Here is a 19,960-nt window from a genome sequence, read left to right on the forward strand (position 1 = left end):
TGGCCCATGACGGACAGGGAAGGACATTGCCTCAGGAAATGTGGGGCTTAATTCAGAATGAGAGCAAATAGAAGGCTATTAACCTAGGGCACATAAAGCTTTTGAAAACCTGGCATGAGGGAGTGAGTTGCTTTCCTGGTGATCAGAGCGGATGCTCATTTACGTCTCCCATCTCCCGGTATTTCTCATTATGCTGTTCCAAGACACTTGATAATGTCAACCCCCTCCTCTTTCTGCGTCCACACTATTGACCCCTTTGTTTTAACCCAAAGTTCTCCAGTCCCAAACTCGGGCAGCTCCAGTTTCTGTCACGCTCTTTGCATCCTCCCTGTACAGATGCTTGCAAGGCTTCTGCCATTCCTCATCGACAGACCTCTTTGAACAAAGTCGTACTTTGTCCAAGGATAAACTGAAGAGTTTCTCTGCCAGTGCAAACACACTTCCTTTTCCTCTCCCAGTGGTTCTATCCCTTGTAGCTGTCCCAAATTATCAATCTGATATTTTAAAACTGAAAGAGAATATACAAGCTGTACCCCATAAAAAACTCTTACATGCAGTCCTCGTTCATTGTCACCAACCTCGAGCTGGGTTCTGCATTCACCTCAATGTCCACATGCAGATCCTCCCAGCAGATAAACAGGCCACTGCACAGCCACAGAAGCGCATGTGTCTAGGGATGTCTCTCAAGACCAGGGTTGTGGCAAATAAAAAGTTTTTAAGATGTAGGCTGTAGCAGTTCAGGTATGGGTTAAGTGCAAACACACTGCATACTAAAACTGCTCATTGTAGAACCTTTCATAGTTGAACACACGAGCACTGAAGATTGCCGAGACTGACACACAGCTATGCCACTGGCAACAATTGGGCATTTGGGGTGTTTTCTTGTTTTAATAGCTTTGATCCAGATGAACCACTGTAGGTATTAGATACTTCACAAAGAGCTTTTTTAAAAAAAATATAGCTTAATCTGCTTAGAGCAGATGCAAAATTATTAAAAGGTGAATTAGTATTCACTGTAAGGGAAGCCATGGGTTTGTGCACAGAAGGTTGTTCACAGTTTCAACCTTATCTCTTTTCCCAAATAAAGCTCTCCCAGTTCCTTATTCTCACAGCACATAGAGGTAGGCTCCAGATGAGCAGGACAAGCTCTTCTTAAGTCATACTTCCACTGCCATCTAGTGCCTCCAGCATAAAACACAAGTTCCTTTTCCTTGCAAACTTGTCACAAAAGATAAAAAGTCCTAAGGTTCATGTCAAGCTCTATTTTTCATTTGGAAACCAATCTTTGTGATACCACTATAGATTTTTCTGAGTACAGATCAGACTTGCTGTAATGAGGTTTTTTTTTGGTAGCCTGAAGTATGAGCTGGCCCTCTTGACTGCCTAAGCTGAGTGGTGTTTTCAAATATTGTGTCAGTCACACTCACTGAACTGAAATAGCATTTCTGTTTATCTGGGTTTGGTTGGGGCTGAGAGACTTTTCACGGGGAATTAGGTCTCAAGAGGGAAAGGAGAAGTTACAGTTAGGCAATAACACGAACTGTGTTCGTTAACTTGAGGAACACAACATTGAGAAAAGGAGACCGCAGGTGTGAACAAGCAGACTGGATCTTCAGTTTCTCCTCAAACCTTTTGGACATGCTGTTGGACTAGGTGAGAATCACATCCGTTCTCTCTGAAAGGAGGGGAGACAGACTGGAGATGAGCGCTTTGCATGGTGTATTATGGATTTTTTTTTTTTTTATTTTTTTATTTTAACACCACCTCTCTTACTTGTTAAAACACAATCGTCAAACAGAACTACTAACAGCTCTTAAGATGACCCTGTTAAAGGCTTTACATTGATCCTCTATGCTTATCTATATAGCAAGATCCTTCTACAGCAGGGCCTTTTCCTAACCTGTCTCCCCATTCTATAGGGCTCCACAAGGAGAGCTCTTCCCTGGAGCCCAACATCGTCGCTGAGCTCTTCCCTGGAAGGTTTCCTTGAGGGCAGGGGCTGCTGCTGGTGAATCGCAGATGTTTCAGCTCACCAATTCCATCACTTTTGCCCATTTCCTCCATTTTGAGGCTGTTGGATGCAGGAACCATAGGACACCACTGTACTTGTGATTCATCTAACCCCGGGAGAACCTTTTAAATATTCCAAAATCTCGACGAAAAGACCCATAACCATAGTATGATTGCCAATAGAAGTAGAGCATGATCAGTGTCCTAAGCACTGCAGATCTCCAACAGAAAGAATTAACAAGACAACATCTTCAGCTGAAGGACTGAAACAGAAATTATCTCACTGCATGGGACCTCAGTATCACTAAAAAGAGAGAGGATTGCCCTGTTATTTCCCTGTTTACACTTTTGACAGCAGGAGGCACTTCTTGTAATGTAGGGCTTTCCCTAGTAATATTTTTAGTTCTTGTAGGAAATAAGTAAAAGCAGTAGTTGACTTTCAGCTCTATTAAGCAGACTGCTTTACGCCACTACATCCCTGTACTGTGTCCATTTGCTAACAAGGAAACTGGCATGGAGTGAATTTGAATATCACTTTAGGAATACTGTGACATATAAAATCTGCTGTTTAAACCTTCAAACTTCCCATATTATTAGCTGTTTGCATATGCGCTTAGAGGACAGAAAAATCCAAATATTCTTCTAAGCGACATGCTCAAAATTTTTATTTTGTACTCATTTGAAGTTGTGAGAAGCTTGGTGAATTTAATGTTAAAACAATTCACTACTATCCAGACATTCATAATTATTTAAAAGCAAAACAATAGATATTGAAAAGTAAACACAGTTTCAGAGATAAAATACAGGATATTCTGCTCTTAAAGCAGAATATTCTGCTCTTAAAGCGCTTATCCCAACCAAGGAAACTAAACAGAATGCCCAAATCATCAGAAACATAGAACATACAGTCGAATTTACCCACAGTAGAGGGCATGTTAGCATTTACCTGGTAGCTCCTTGAAGGATTAAAAGACTAGGACATGGTCAATAATCTTTTGAAGTGAGCAGACACAATGAGGGAAACACTTTCCAGTTAGACAATGCAAGCTTCACAGGACAGAAAAACCATCATCACTTCTATAATCAGCGCTTTACTTCCAGACGCCAACTACTTTTTCAAAAAAGCTGCCTTTGGAAATGACCTAGTATGGATGAGCACCCCCAGCAGAAGCCTTCAAAGGCATCTGTGGAAGCTGCATATACTCATAAGGGAGGTGGGTAAGCACAAAATTGCTGTAATCAGGCTTTGATGTGATAAAAGCAAGTCAGCACCCTTTCCGCATCAGGCTGCCTGAAGGGGGAAAAGAAAAAAGTCAAACACAAGTATTTTGGTGGTAAAAGGAGGAAGGATAACCAGAATCACATCCCAAAAAGAAAATGACCATTAACAAATGATTGTAATGAAAGAGTGCTCAGGAACCAGCCTGACTTCTGGGAGGTTAAGATGCATGAAGAAGGCAGAGAAAAATCAGCATTCACTTCTCCCTATGCGAGGGGGAAAAGACAGGCACCCTACATCTTTACTATCAGCAGAGAAGATGCCGTCTTACTGCCACTCTGTATGGCTGAGACAGGTAAGGTTTCTGGTGCCTTGGCAGCTGGATCAGTGTTTGTTTGCCTATGGGGTCCTGCTAACCCATCCATGCACCACCTAGTTCACATGTGTTCTATTAATCACTAAAATCAGGTTACAGTGAAAACCTGTTCTGTGCACTATACTATAGTAGGCAAATGCAGTGAAGTAGAAAGCACAAGAAAATAGCTCTAACAGCTTAACCAAAAGGTTGAAATGCACAAAAGTCCAAGATTATTGCGTTTTCATCTAAGTACTTGAGTGAGGAGAGAAAGGGACAAAGACATGTACCGAATATATCTACATTTTAGCGAGAAATTGTTGTTACGGGTATCTATTAGAACTGCCAGTAAAAGGAAATTATTTAAATCTAGCAATGGCACTTAAATCTAGGACGGCACCAGCCATTCCTACTGGCTTGGGAAGTAGGATTTCACCATTGACATGATACTCCTGCGAAAGCAATCATCACTAGTTAAGGTATTTTGTCTACCAAAATAGTCAGTTGGATGTTACATGAAGGGCTGCACAGGTAAATATTAGATTTTTACATCTATAGATAGAAATAATTAGAACTCAACAGATGCTTCAGAATATTTCCTGTATCAACCTTGTTTCTATCATGAATTGGGGAAAAAAATTGAAATTTCCTTGTGTTACACAGATGAGGAAAGCAAGCAGTGGTTCTGTTTGTTTTAAAACAATAGCCATCTACAAAGCAGAATGGAAGCCCTCCCTTTATGCATCAGCTCTCAATTAAGGAAAGGCTCAAACAGGTACAACAGGGAATAATTTTCATTTGGCAAGGAGATGGGCTGAATGAACCAACAAGATCTTTTCCTCCTCCTCCTCCTAGACTTTGCCCTGCTGAGTTAAGTGAATCACATATAACGCTGGCAAAAAAAAAAAAAAAAAGACAAAAAACAACACCACACATTAGGACAAACTATCAACTGAAAGACAAGCAAGCAAAAAAAAAAAAAAAAACCAAATCAAGTTGACTCATTAAGCAGCCCTCTCAGACAGAATAGGAAACAAGCACCTTATGCCAGCGACATTGTTCATCCCAAAGCAGCTTTATAGACTTCTATGCTGAGACATTAGCGTGCACCTCAGCTCAGCACAAAACCTGTCTGATCTCTTGCCAGTGAACACTACCATTTATTGCTCCCACAACAGGAGCAATCACATTAGAAAGAATATGGACATCCTTAATAGGATTTGCTGTTTGTCATTGCTGTGTGCTCTTTAAAGCGGCTCGAATCACTCTGCACAATCAAGCTATGAGGCTACAGAGCCTCTCCTGTGAGATCTCAGAACAGCTGACGTACCTACCCAAGCTTCCCGAACCTCCCAAAACAAATTGCAGAAGTGGAAAAGGAAACATTTTTCCTTTTGTTATAGCTTGGCTGCTCTGCTTGCACAGAACACACCTTCTGCACACAGGAGAGGCACCTATGCACACACTACAGGCCTGATGTCCAGCAGCACAACCCTGTGCTGTGGGTTTTAACCTTTTCTGATCACAGATCAAGTGCTCTTAACACACGAAAAGCAAGCAGCAGGGGAATTTATGCTCTTGGAAAAAGGCACCAGTGTTTATAGTTAGCTGAACAACAGTAGTTTATTTCAGCAACAATAAAGCCTTATTTTTTCTATGGGCATTTCAATTAAAATATTCTTAATAAAACCACAGCAAGAAAGATGACTGTACTTTCCAGCAGAAATTTAACAAAGGAGTTCAAGCTAAATCTAATTCTTTGCTTTTCCTCATACTTTTGGGGAACACAAGATAGAGCTTGGTTTCGTTTTAAGGTCCTTTGGGTGGTGATAGTCTGTTAGACTATCAAGGGCTCCCACAGCAAAGCTGAACAGCATCAGCCTAGTGCTGCACATTGCATTTTCTCTTGCAAAACCTTGATTTTGTACCACACTGACCCATTCTCTGCTACAGTCCTGGACCCAGAAGGGTATCCATGAACACAAAGCAGAAATAACTACGTTCCTGTTCCAAGGAAAGTATCAACTCTGGATAGCCACACTTAACACCAAAAGGAAAGGTATTTATTTTCTAAGAAGTCATTCCATCTTACACTTTAGTAAACATTTTTAGGTTACTTCTGTCTCTATTTTTCAGAGATATAGCTGGTTTTAAGCTTTATTTTGGAAATAAGCAGAAGCAGCGAAGGACAGATTTAAAGTTACTTGAGGCCCACTGACAAAAATTGATTTTTGGAATGTGTGTGTCTCTCTAAACTTATCCATTTACAACTCCTCTGGGGATGAAGATTGTTTCAGTGTCGTATTTTTTGCTGTGAGAAAACAGAAGCATCTTGGGACACAGTGAAAGTCTGGCAGCATTTCTGCAGCACACATTTGCCTCTGCTCAATTATCTCTAGGGTTAAAAAAGCCTATGAACAAAAACCTTTATTGTTTCGGTGACGTCTGAGCACAGGCTCATTAATAACTGGAAGGAACACTTAGTGCAAAAAGGAATTTGCCGATACTAATTTTTAATCCATTACCAATATAGACAGGATGATTACTAAAGCTTCCAAGCATGCACAAAAGCCGTACAACCTACACCCAAGATAGCTTTGTTAAGATACCAGATAGCATTGGTATTTTATTCCAGTGTTTCAGGAAGTCCTGGCATTAATTGCAATGCTGTATTTCTCTTCAAGTGCCCAGGTATAATGTACCCAAAACCTTAGAGCAACTACCTGCTAGTTCTACTGCAAACAGTTTAGCAACTGTATTAAAACCAGATTCTTTTAGAATTCTTTCCCCCAAAGCATGTGCTAGTCTTACATGAATTCAGTAGATATGAAGGGGACAGCCTTTTAGCTGCTTTAGCTGGAAGAATTACAGTCCCTCTTTAACTACAGAAGAAATAGGAAAACTTTAGAGCCTCCCCCCCACACACACCCCCATGCTGACATACCTGGCTCCTTACCTGCAGAAGACCGACCCAAAGATGAGAGGGAGGGCAGTTACATCCCCAAGCACTGCTCCCCTTTGACTGCTCTGCTGAAATTGTCCGTAGCTTCCACACGAACGGCGGCCGCTCTGGTAGCGTGCACGTCCCTCCAGAAAGTGGGCTCTACACGGCAATCTCGGGAGGGGGGCAGTGAAAACAACTAGGTGAAAACCACCAGCTTTCTGCTACCACGCAAAAGATGTGAATCAACGGGGGAAAGGGAAGGGGAGAAAGCTCGGAAAAAGGTAGATTCACGGAACAGTAATAAACTTTGCATTAGTATTTACCTCAGAAACCAACCAGAAAGAACCCAACTATGCCTATCTTATTAAAATTATAAAACTAAAGTTTCTTATTTTCATCTTAGAGTTTTTCATCATCTATCAGTTTGCAGACTGATTTAAGATAGCTTGCAATCTACTGCAATCTACTTAACTAGAAAAAATAGGTGGCTTCCATTTATTATAGGGATTTCTCGGAAAGGAACTTTGAAAGCATGTAATTGTAAAGGGTTAACATACTGCCAAAATGCCGGGGCGGGGAAGATGACAAATAAACAGGAGCAAGAGGGACACAAAACACAATGTTCAAGACAATGGACAAAAAGAATTTAAATATCAGATTCACAAAAATGCATTTGTACATGGGTTTTCTCCTCCTGCTCCACACCAAATCCTTTATTTTTGATACTGCCAACAAAAGCTGCAAAAAGAACCACGGGTAGCCCAGCAAAAGCAGTACAGTCTCCTATAATTTTAAAGCAAAGTTATTTTTTGAGTGCTTTGCACAGAGTTGAATAAAGAAAGGAACTGTCCATATTGGCTAAGCTCAAGGGCGGGATGGCAGGGAAGAGGGGACAGCTGATTTACATGGTGTTTGTGGAACTGAAGTGAAAGTGGGTGACAGAAGCGCTGCCGCCTGTGGCAGGGCCCACACACCTTCGTGCTGCTGGTGGTGGCAGCGACACCTCAACACCAGGCTGCTGAAGTCTGTGATTCCAGGGCCCACCATGCCCACGGCACAGCTGGCTCTGCCCGACTGCTCCTCTCCTTTTAACCCTGAGGCTGAGGTAAGGGCAGGGTGGGGGCAAGTGTCAAACTAGATTCACTAGAAGAAAGTAAATCTAAACATTAAAACATACCCTTCACAGCACCAATTGTTTCCATAACTAAAGCCTTTGCTAATTTTAGTCAATTATCAAACAAATTTGCAAGACTGGCCCTCAAAAACAGTCTTCCCAACCAAATAAAAAGGGCTCAGGAAGAGATATGTAATTCAGCTACAAAAAGGACTTAAAAATTGAACAGCAAAAACATTAACATACAGGGGTTTTGAGGTGTTTGCTAATGAAGCCTGCTTGGCTATTCAGAGTGTCAGAAAGACTTCCAGTCCCGTTCACCTGATATTAAGCACATTTATCATGAACCACAACAGAAACACTGACAAATGTCTTGCTAGAGGATACCAAGACCCATTTACAGAATCACTCTGCACAAACACGGGGGTTTTAGGTGTTTTATTTGTCCATTTGGAATGATTAGTATTTATAATCAATGACATAAATCCACCCCTCAATGAAAAGGCTTGACAGCTTGTTATTGCCAGGCACATTACAAACTGCTGAAGGGTGAAGAATTACAGACATATAAAGACAAACAACATTCTATCATCATTAAATTGCCTACTCTGCTCAAAACTGTTTAATCCTCTACCTTTATAAATTAAGATTTTAGAAAAAAATCAACGCTTCAGTGACAAAATACATTACATTTAGTACACAGTGTAACAACAAAACAATTAAACTAGTGCATCAAAAGGTAAGGAGCTGGACCTCTCCTTTGGAGTACTTGTACCAGTGTTAATCCCTTACACAGACAGTTTACAGTCCACAAAAGCTACCAAGTCTTCAAGAGATCTCCTACTGAGCAAATGTATCCCACCTAAAAACAGTTTATTTTGGAGAATTTTCTCTTGTATTTATACTATTTTAAAATGAGGGCCTAAAATCTGATTCCTTCACATCTGGACTTCCCCATCTGGATGTCCCTTCTGAAGCTAAAAAGGTAACCAACAGACCTGCATCCACACATCAAATGCCAGGGTGAAACTGAAGCAGAAAATTGGCTTTCATTTCCCACCCAGTTCAACAGGTAACGGCTTAATATTCAGAACCTTTTATTTTTTTAAACAAGAGTTTTAAAGTTTAGTGTTGTAGACTGTTGTTCAAGGTTAGTACCATATAGGCATGGCAGCTTTACATGGAGCTATACAGCTTTATATGTAAAGATCCATTATCAATCAATAGGGCTCGCAGTGTAATTGCTAGGAGGGGGGAAATCATTCATCTCTCTCCAGTATGGAATTTCGAGATCTCTTCTCCCAAAGACAATTTGAAAAATAACCTTTATAATAATTTTCCAATAATTCTGATTATATTAAATCTATCTTAGATTAACAGATACTGAAGTTAATGCTTACAGGAATCAGTCTTCAAAACAATGTGAATCGGAGTAATGTCAGTATAAATCAAGATATACTGCAAATATGCTTCTCAAGATAAGATATTGCCTGCTACTGAAAGCTTCATACAGGTCGGAGTGCCCTACCAAGTCTGAAACTGGAGCTCTAAGTGAAGTGAGAGACACAGGAGGGATGTCTTGCAATGGCAAAAGATGTCCATCCTCTTCACTCAAACTGACCAACAGAAAAACAGTAAAATAAATTCAGAAACCAACGGAATTTGGTAAAAGGGTAATAAAAGCCTTTTCAGGGCTCATTATTTTTCATTACATTTAAGGTATTTTTTTTCATACCTTGGAAAACCAATTAAGTGAGGCACAGAACAGTGGAATCAGTCTCCCAGTCATCTTTTTCCCTAGGATCCTAGGATCTGAAATTCCTTCTAGGCCTCCTCTGGTAAGGCCTAGCAAAAATCTGAACAAGGATAGATGGCAAGTTCTTAAGGGCAAACAAAAAAACAAAAAAAACAAATTGCACACAGTTGTGCTTTAATTATTTTTTGCTCTAAGGTAAGTTCCATCTCAGGTGAAAGAGGATCGGCTGCAGCTTTAGGAACAAAAGGCTAATTTTTCACATGTGATCTGACATAAATGTAAGAGCTCTGCTTGTCAGCAGGTATGAGTTGATGACAGCGTCACAAAAGTTTATCCTTTACATTGTGCAAAGAAAAACACAAGGAGTGCAAGCTAAACAACTCGTTTCAATCCTTTCATTCCAGAAGAGGTAGCTTGAAGTTAAGGCACATCCTGCATTGCCTGATTGGTCACAAGTTATGATACTGGAAGAAATCATCAAATGCACTTGAAGTACTACATCGCCTAGTCTCCAACTGCAGTCTAGAAAAACATACAAGAATAGGTGCTTTGTGTAAAGGAAATCTGAGAACCACAGTCCACAACTTCATGGGGCCACAGGCTCATTAGACTTTACTGGCATTTAATTCTTGGAGAGTGAAAGGAACGGACACAATCATGAAAGTGTTAAAAAATCACATCGTCCTTCTAAAGCTATCTAAAAAGCTCAGGAAGTTAAGACCTTGCTATTCAAAAATATTTAAACCTATAATTGAATATTTAAACCTTAAAAATTGAAGAGTAAAAACCCCAGAACAATCAGGGGGATGGAGTTACAGTCACGTTGACACCTACTCCTCCAGTAAACCTCTAATAAATAGTAAGGACAGAATGTGGATTCCCTGCCAACAGATCAGTCTCAACATAGCATTAAATTGTCCTCAAAGTTTGAGCGGGCTCTAATCCAGAGTAATCAGAGCTGGGTTCCCCCCACACAAGCGCCACCTCAGCTGGCCTCAACGTGGAAGTTGTCAAACTGGGCAAGCTCGAAGGAGCGCGTCCCGATCGCAGCCCAGCCGCTGCTCGGCTTGGTGACCGTGACGTTCTCCCACAGCGGGTAACCGTTCAGCAGCCCCCACGCAGAAGTGCCCTGTCAAAAAGAAAGGAAAGAACCTTGTAAAATCCAGGGACTAAATATATTGGCATGGGGCCATCTTGCATGGCATAAGGGTGATTACACTCACAAAGCCATTAAGTGAACTTTCAATTACACTTTGTGTATTTTCCATGCAAAGGTGCCTCCAGATATCCAGGGCCTCTCAGCCCTGTGAAACAGAACTGATGCACTCACAGTGAATATATGAAAGGCTCATTTTTACCCAACAGCTTTGTAAATTCATTGAAGACTCTGAAAGGTGAACTGGATTTTCCTCTTGCATCTGCATCAGGCTCTCTCAAACAGGCCATCTGTCTTTGGGAGAGCAGCAAAACTAGAGCTACCCGACTGCAGAGAGTCCTTCTAGGGTGTGATACAGTCGGCATTTATTCTTCAGATTTAATGCAAAGTCATAGGACAACAGATTTTAGTCACTAATCTAAGAGGAAGAGGAGACAGCCTAACTTTCAAGTATAATCTTGTCATTAAAAATAATTTCAGTAAAAGTCACTTGATTTATCATGCTAATGTTTTCCACTAAATAGCAGTGGATAAAAACCTTCCAATATTTTCCAATATTCCAATCCTCTCAGTTCCCCGGTGCTTAAGTGGCTCCATTTACAAGGCCTTAGCATGCAAACAGAATGGGGGGTGGTGACAATACCTAAAATAGACTACTGCAACAAGCAACCTGTTTACAGCTCTATCCCACTTGCTCACAGCTTTCAACTCATCTTTGTGGTCTATACCCTCTCCAGTTTCTCAAGATCTCTGTAGAATTACATTGAGTTAAACTTCTTAAGACACTCTAATATTAATTTCAAATAATAAGTAGAAATATAGATATTTCATTTTGATGCAGACAGGGAGTCAATTGGTCTTTTAACCCGCCCACGTCTCCTTACCTGGATGTTGAGAGTTAGTGTGTGCCACGCATGGGCCCGGACACCAGACAGTCCTTTCATCAGTATCTCCTCTCCAGCTGCAAAACACGTCTGAGGTGAGCCAAGTGCCACTTCCCACCCATGCTACAAGGCTGATAGCTGAATACCAAGTAGCAGGAGGAAACTAATATCCCATTTTCAGAGGTGTTTCAGAGCTTATGGATTTCAACTGCCACATGAAGGCATTAACACACAAGCTGAACTCTGCACTGCCAGTGTCATTCCTCTGTTTTGTCAGGACTGTTTCACCACTGAAATCTAAGGGTTAAAAAGCTACTGAGGACTAAAATAAGGATACCCCATAACAGGAATATATATTCCATAACAGGAATATAGTTTCATAAACTGTGATAGTAGCTATTGCTCTGCATGTTCCACAAGTGTCCTTGTTTATGCATTAGTTCCATTTTAAACAGCTTCTGCTTTCCTGAGTTTGAGGCATCACATCAGCAAGTTGCTGAGTTCTAGTCAAAATTTAAGCAAAGCAAAATCAGGTGCAACTGACACCTGGATGGAAAACCTAGGAGAAAAATAAAATCGCAACAAGCAGCATCTTCAATTATTCAGTACAGAGCCTGAATATGAAATTAACAATCTTCTAGAAATAAAAACAGTGAAAATCGCTGTGGAGAAAAATAATCATTTGCATAACCAGCATCCCAATCTGAAATAATGAGCTGGTTAATCAATTTTCCCTCATTTCAGCTAGGAAAATTACTCTTGACAGTCTAAGAAACTAATTGGGCAATGTTGCCATGTTCTATTAAAAATAAATACTTGACTCCATCCTTAATGTATTCATATTTTTATATAGCTGAAACTTAAATTGTTTTGGAGTTAGACGATTGTGAAGCTTCTGAGGTTGCAATATTATGCTAAGAAGAGATGACGTGATGCCTTTTCTGTTCTACCTGCTCACTATTAAGGGAAGAAAATAGAAAAAAAAAGAAATAGAAATGAGGAATAATAACCAAACAGAAGAGGAGAATATTGTTAAGGTCCAGCTGTGCAGTGTGAAACAAACCATTAAATTGCATTTCCAGGAATCACTGGAAGCCATAATTTATGCTCATGAAGTGATAGGAAGTGACATTTATACCAACAAAATCTGCCACCGTTTCCAAGCAAGTTAAAAATGAACTTATTGCTCTAGTATATCAAAACATATAGTCTTTTGTGCGCCTCCCAAGTTCTGCACAGGTGAACATACGAGCACTAGCATTACAAGCAGGACATGCTCTGTCTCCACTGAACTAGACTGACAAGAGTATAAGGCACAACTTGTGGAACAGCAGGCCACTCATCATCTGAAACAGATTTACTCATACTGACTTGCACTGCTGAGTGAGTGGCCACCACTTTCAAAGACAGCTTCTTTTTAGGTGCAGCATAAGAATCTAACCTTTCTAAAACTGTCGCCACTCTAGCAACATATTTAAAAAAGCAAAGTAAATTACCCGAACTACTATTTTAAAATGGGTTTTGTCAACAAAAAGATATCCCAAAAGCTGCAGATAATTGTATTATCCAGTTGCCTTGAGGTGCTCCATCTGCATACAGAATATTCCCCTCATTAGAGGACAGCAGGTTAAGTTCAGTGACAGCAACTGAGGTGTGAAATCTGCATTTCTTTATTTTTATTTTTTTTTTAAATCTTCAGATTTCTAGAAGGTTTTCAAGGTGAGACCTCCATGTGTCATCATGTGCTTTAGCAAACAGCTGCTTACCTAGGTCACCAGTGACTCTGTAGGTGCCATCTGCAAAAACCCAGAAGAAAACCCCTTTGGTGCTGCGAACATAAATCCCCCCGTTGTCAACTCTTCCTGCAACAAACACCCCTCCATCACGCGGCTGTTCTATGTAGACGTCACAAGTGACTGTGAAGTTCTCCCTGCAAGCAAAGCATAGGGTTTGTCAAGCTAAGAATAGATTTTGAGGAGGCAGGAGGTAAAAAAACCTTTCTCTACATAACAACCTCAAAAAAACATCTTTCTGAGAAAACCTTTAGCCACCCTAATGGCTACCAGGAGTGGAGATGGACAGATCCATCTTCACCAATTACTTGCATTGACTGGGGTAGTTCTTCACTCAAAAGTTTATAGAGCATCTTCTAAATAATTCTTCTTCTCAAAGAACAACAAAAATAAGCATCTTATAAGCAAAGATTGTCTGTTTGTTACACAAAGATTTGCACCTCCAAAGGAAAACAGTCAGGTCTGCAAATGAGTTAGAAACTCATGATGAGTTAGAAACTACTTCCTTAGATGTCTACAGTAATTCCAAGATTTTAAGTCATAGCAGCTAAAATTTCATGTTCATTTGTCCAGGGTTTTTAAATACAGGTCAAGCCTCAGGAAACCCAGAGGCCTTGTCCAAACAAATTTTGAATATATGAATATAATTTGATATATGAGTATCAAGCAAATTAACTAACACTAAGTTACATTCATTTGATTTTCCTGTGCAACAGCAACACCTGAGCACACCCGTAAAGCACCAAGCTGGGCACAGGATGACAGCTGAAAAGGAGAATAAAAAACACATCAATCAAATGGCACCTGGAAGACCTACACTTTTTTTTCTCTTGAAGTTGCAGTACAAGGTCTTTACAAAAATTGAAATAATTTATTTTACTAATGTATGTGTAAGAGTAAAAAAGCAGAATCCCAAGTCTGAAGTGATGTGCAACAAAATGGTATTATATAGATACAACTTCTAGCTGTATGTTCAATAAAATTATCAGAACAAAACATTAACAGAGCAGTACAACCACAGAGCTTTCCCAGGCAGAAGTGCAACTGTTCTTTGTAGCAGCTTAATCAAATTCACAGTTTCAGAGACCGCTCAGAAGATGGCAGTCTTCAAACAAATGTAACTGAATTAACTCCTAAATTATTTCCTTGCATTTCCTTTTCTTGCATTCTTCTTGATACAATACTAATCAAATCACTAGGCAATCAAGTTTTGAATGATATTGCTTGTCCAAATAATGTAATTTAAATTGAATTAATCTTTTTTCCCATTTAAAATGCACACTGAAACTCAATGCACACTTAGAATTATGACTCTACCCAAGTTACTGCTTTCTATTAAGTCATCACAGGGCAGCCACTGTACTCAGACACCTTGGACAAATAATGCCCAAGAGAATAACAGAAAAGAAAAAACTCCACTAGGAAGACATCGCAACACTAGAAAACGTTGAGAAAATCCCCATTTGTAAAGGTTTTCAAGACTCATCTAGACAGAAACAGCTAATCTGTGTCTATCGGACATAGCCCTGCCTCCAGCTGGGCTCTGGAAGTCCCTTTCAGTCACCTCTTCTACAGTCTGAACACATAAACACCCTGTCCAAGAGAGGGAAGGCTGGGAACGTGTGAAGCAACCAAAGCCCATACCCATAAGGAGGGCATCTTCCTAGGCATCATCACAGAACAGTGGTTACATACCAATTAAAGTTTCCTATGATACTGATGGTTTGATCTGCATCAGAAGCCCAAGTGATGGGTCGCTGAACTACCACCTGGCGGAGAGTGAACACATGATCTCCTGGATCAGAAGTGTTTATGAAGTACTCAAATACCCCTGTCTGATCCGCAAAATTCGGAGCTTCGCTGAAAGGTGGATTACCTGTTCAGAAAGCAAGAGATAAAACACAAAAATTTTTCTTCAGCCTACCCTTGCTTTCTGAAAGTTCCTCTGAAGATAAGTCTCCATATCTCTGATTCACTTCATCATATGGCAGACTCCAAAACTGACCTGAATTTTGGGGGGCTGGGGAGCTCTGCTGGGTTTTGGGTTTTGTTTTGAAGCAGGCCCCAGTTTTTACATATGCAGAAGCAAAACAAACCACCTTTTTACCTTTTTCTCCTCCTTATTTCCAAAAACTACTTCACTATGTTTATGAGGTCTATCATTCAAGTCAAGAATTTTATAACATCTGGTGGCCACACAGCTAAATCCCAGTATTAAAATGCACCTGCTTGTAAATGAAGTGGGCAGGTGTAAACTGTCAAGAGAAGCAGGTATAAATACGTAAATATAAAACACACATGCATATTACTTCAAGTCTACGCACACACACCAATGTCTCAAATACCACAATTGTTGCAGCCTATCTAGAGACTATATCTAAATTAAGTTTCTGAACCAGGGAATTTAAACTTACGAATATTGAAGTCATCTTTGTAATTAGAAGGAAAGGGCTGAGATGGCGGTGGGTCTGAGCAAAGGCATTTTTTCCCTGTCTTGAGCGTGGTTAGAGTGTAGACTTCATCCACATTTAGATCTAAAGAAAAGCTTCCCCTCCAGACCTGGAATTAAAGAAATCAAGCTGCAAAAAAGATCAAACAGTACTAAATAACAATATATCCAACTTTCTGAGTCAAAAGAGACCCTCTTAAATCCTGATTTAAGGTAAAAGTCCAACCTTCTTGTCTCAGTGTTTTTGTCCTCCAAACTATATTCAAATCATTTCCCTAATCTTTGTAACATTCTTCAGATAAGTTTGGTAGAGCTAGTAAAATTGTACTCAAAGGGAGAAATTGCAATGTGCCTTAATTATGGCATGAAAGAGAAGGACTTTCAGCAAACAGGGAGGGAATCAGATCAACTTGCAGGAATACTCATTTGTGGGCAGGACTTAAATGAAGTCATAGGCAAGCCTATATTCCTTACTCTTAAAGCAACACACATAATCAGTCATTAGTAAATAACACGGGAAAGTGCATTTTTACCAAGCTTGTGAGGAACTCCTTATCTTCACTACTTTGGACAGTACAGGTGTAATTTCAAAAGGGGTTCTTTAGTCCAGAATATTTCTTTCAATTGCACCCAGAAAATATGCAGGTCTCAAAGATTTGAAAAAACATATGCAGAGAGGGTAGAAAGTGGGGAGCTTAATCAGACCATCGGGCTAGAGAAATACTATGGCTATGATCTTGCAAATCCTCCTGTAGCATGAATTCTAAGGCTAAATCAGAGCAGCACTAACAACTTGATAGATGAGTGTAAACATTGTTAACTAGACAAACAATGCTTGGGTCTGCCATACTAGCATTTTATTATATTGTTAATACACAGGTTTAGAATAAGGTGAGGCAGAAAATGGAAAAAGGTAACAGATTATTAACACATTTGAGCCACGTAATTGGTTACTCTCAAACCACATACCTGTTAGAAAGCACTGATGCATCTGCCTCTGCACAATTAGTATCAGTAGCCTACTCAACATTTTTTTATGAACACACACAGACCATCATGAAACTTCTCTCTGAAGGCACACCCAGAAGGGCCCAAAACAAGTTACTTTAGATTATTCTGATATATAGGAATCCTACTTTTTATTTTGTATCTCTATATTCTAAATCAAAGAAAAAAGTTTTTCCATTATCATTCTTAAAAGCAAAATGATTATAGAGAATTAAAATGGATCCACTTACCTTTATAGGATGGAGTTGCTGGAAAAGAGTAGACTGTACAGATTCAAAGCCAAGCCTAGAATACCACACCTGAAGTGTTTTCAACATATACTGCAATGAAACATAACACATTTTTTTTTAAAGTCCTTACACATCTACCTTTAGAAATATCCAGCCCTTAAGGGTATCTACCTCTCATTAGGTCTACTGATGTCATGGGAAGCCACCACTCCATTTATCTAGCCAGCCATGACACAGATTAACTTTCTGCAGATGACTTAGGTGGATAAGTCTTTGTCCCCACATGCAATAATACTGCTTACAAAGATGGAAGGCAATGTGATCACACACATACCTTTGCTATCAATCAGTGACAGTATCTGCTTGATGCAAACTCTAGGCCTACGAGCAACCAGCCTGAGCCAGTCTCATGCTAATTTTGCTTTAATGAAATCTGGTTCTTTGCTGTTCATTTCTGCACTGAGCTTGTTGCTTATAAATATCCACCGTCACAGGAGTTTGGATATCAACTACATTAGTTACTGATTTTACATACACAGTCCCTGCTATTTTTTTAGTTGCACAGAACAGTGAACAAGGCGATCTAGAGTTTTTGATAAGCTGTCTGACACTTTCCCTAAAGGGAACTGTATACTCAAAACAAACCATTTTATTGCCACAGCACACCATTCAAAATATCTCCTTCTAAATGAAGAAAGTCTAATGATACCAGAAGTCAAACTCCAAATATTTAAACACTTCCAACTTCTGAGAGCAATTATTCAAAACAGCTACTAATAAAACACACTAGAGTTTACTCTATCTGAGCCTCATTCACATTTTAGAGTGCAATTCAGTTTAGCAAAACAACAAAACCCAGGAGATGCTCAGAATATCTCCTCATGGAATGCAACAACATGTCTTACAACATAGAACTGATTGCAGTTGTTCCCTGGAAAGGAGCTGATGGCAACTACAAATATCACAACTATACTAGTCAATCAAACTACGCCAGCAAGCAAGTGCAATCAGCCTTGAAATAAATCCTGAAGAAAAATCCCAAATGCATTTCTATTTTTTTCCCCTCAGCATACAGATGAACTGTAATAATTTTACCAATTCAGTTATGACATTACAACTCATGGTAAAAGCAGGCTTTAAAATGTGCCAGAGGTGTAACAGCCTATAGATAGCAACTCACTTTACAGCAGTGCCTGGATGTATTTAGTATCTACTTACAAAAGAGCCTTTGAGGTAGAAAGTTGCTCTCTGAGGTGACACATTGAAATGAGGCAGGAGAGGCCTGATACACTGAGAGTGATTATGACTCTGGGGGAAAAAAGTAACATCAGAAATATACATTTCTGGAATTCACCAGATACCAATGATGACAACAACAAATAAAACAATGAAAAAAACAGTGAAAACTGAATCTATTTCACTTCTATCTTAATAATAGTTGCCATTGTAATAACTTAATAAAGTTACCTAGAATGCCGCTTAAAACAATATAGTTTCCTACTGAAAAGTCATCTAATTAAGGCTAATTTGTCATATTAAGATACAGTTACCATCAGGAACATGCTGATAGCTGCCCATTCAAGCTTAGAAAGAAAAAAGGACATCTTGTGGACCCAACTAACAAAACTATAAATATCATAGAAAGTTTTCACACAAATTGAACCAAGTAAATCCAAAGTTAACCATAACAACACGCTCCATCTTGAAGCACATTACCATGGTTTCAATGATAATTGTAAGGTTTCCCAGACCATCAGTCAGAGCTACAAAGCTGCCACCTCCTTCTAAGTGTCCATCCACTTGTAAATACGACCAGCCAGGTTGAGTAAATTGGGTTGTGTGTGCTGAAATAAGACAGAACAAAAACAGAAAAACTAGGTTCTGATTAAAAAAACCCTAACATTTATAGTCTAAAGATCTCTCATGTATCCTCTCAAACTTCTTCCTTTGGTAAGAAAGCAATGAAATTTCCAAAACGAAGTCCACCTACACAAGAAGAATCATTAAAGAATTATTTAGGCACAGTTTAAAAAATCAGCTTAGTGACAGAGCAGTTAGGAAATATTAGCAACTATTTGGGTAGGAATAAAAACACTATCATGCTATTGTATCAGTCCAACCTTTAGCTGCAATATGAATATTCAACAGTTTCTCTTCCACACATACACTTCTTCACTTTTACAAAGAAAAGCTGAGCTAGAGAAAGCATTATGAGGAATAACTAAATATGGTAGTTTTCAGCACTTGAGAGAAAGTACCAAAGAGGGATATGGCACAGATCATGAAAATCCTGAGCACCACTGAAACAGGAACTCTCTGGTCTCTCTTCTGAAGCCCAGTATGGCTTTCTCTTCGTTCCCTTCCTCTTTTCCCTCTCCCTCCGCCTTTGTTTTTATTTTATTTTACTATTTTTTTTTTTATGTGTGCAGTACATATACTACAAGAAAAAGAAAAATTAGGGACATCTGCCTTGATTCTTCCTGGCGGCATTGCTTCTGCCATCTGCTCTAACTACAGCAAAGACAGAAAGATTATGGAAGGACTACACAATGCCAGTGAAGGCAAATGTCCACAGATGCACAGGCAGCCTCCAAAGAACACAGAAGTGCTTTCTTCTAGATTCTCAAATGGAGAAATGCCAAATGTCTAATTAGGAAAGGAAAAAAAAACATGCAAACAAAAGAATAAAAAAAACAGAAGCAGGCAAAGCACACTCACCTTTCCTGGCATTTCAGATCAACATATTTTAACAGGGACAGCTATAAAAGGCAGCAGATGGCTTATTTGTGCATACCCCTCAAGGTCAAGTATTTGGAATTCCCCTGCTATTGTTTTTTCTCCCTTCTGACAAAGGAGAGGTTTTTTACTAATGGTGATTTTTGCTTGATTTTTAATTCATGGAATACTTGCATAAAGCTGGTTTAACTTGGTACAAAAAAAATACGCCCTAAATGCCTTAAATCAATAAAGGGTTTAAACCTTTATGCTCTGGTTTAGGTCATTTTTTCAATATACATATATGTGTGTATAAATACACACACA

The 19,960-nt window shown here is 39.5% G+C and overlaps 1 protein-coding gene across 1 annotated transcript in view; it reads right to left on the minus strand.

Moving 5' to 3' along the window:
- Positions 1-8,379: 8,379 nt before the first annotated feature.
- Positions 8,380-19,960, minus strand: part of GALC (galactosylceramidase) — a 36,221-nt gene continuing 24,640 nt past the window's right edge. Inside the window, exons 11-18 of the mRNA XM_026048303.1 lie at positions 18,635-18,762; positions 18,137-18,226; positions 16,919-17,008; positions 15,646-15,790; positions 14,927-15,107; positions 13,205-13,368; positions 11,439-11,515; positions 8,380-10,527 (exon numbers count right to left, since the gene is read on the minus strand). Of these exons, the coding sequence (XP_025904088.1) occupies positions 10,384-10,527; positions 11,439-11,515; positions 13,205-13,368; positions 14,927-15,107; positions 15,646-15,790; positions 16,919-17,008; positions 18,137-18,226; positions 18,635-18,762 (1,019 nt within the window). The 3' untranslated portion in view covers positions 8,380-10,383. The remainder of the gene's footprint in view (positions 10,528-11,438; positions 11,516-13,204; positions 13,369-14,926; positions 15,108-15,645; positions 15,791-16,918; positions 17,009-18,136; positions 18,227-18,634; positions 18,763-19,960) is intronic.

This window comes from Nothoprocta perdicaria, unplaced genomic scaffold, assembly GCF_003342845.1.
Source record: "Nothoprocta perdicaria isolate Ctin4 unplaced genomic scaffold, notPer1 scaffold_53, whole genome shotgun sequence".
Lineage (NCBI taxonomy): Eukaryota > Metazoa > Chordata > Aves > Tinamiformes > Tinamidae > Nothoprocta > Nothoprocta perdicaria.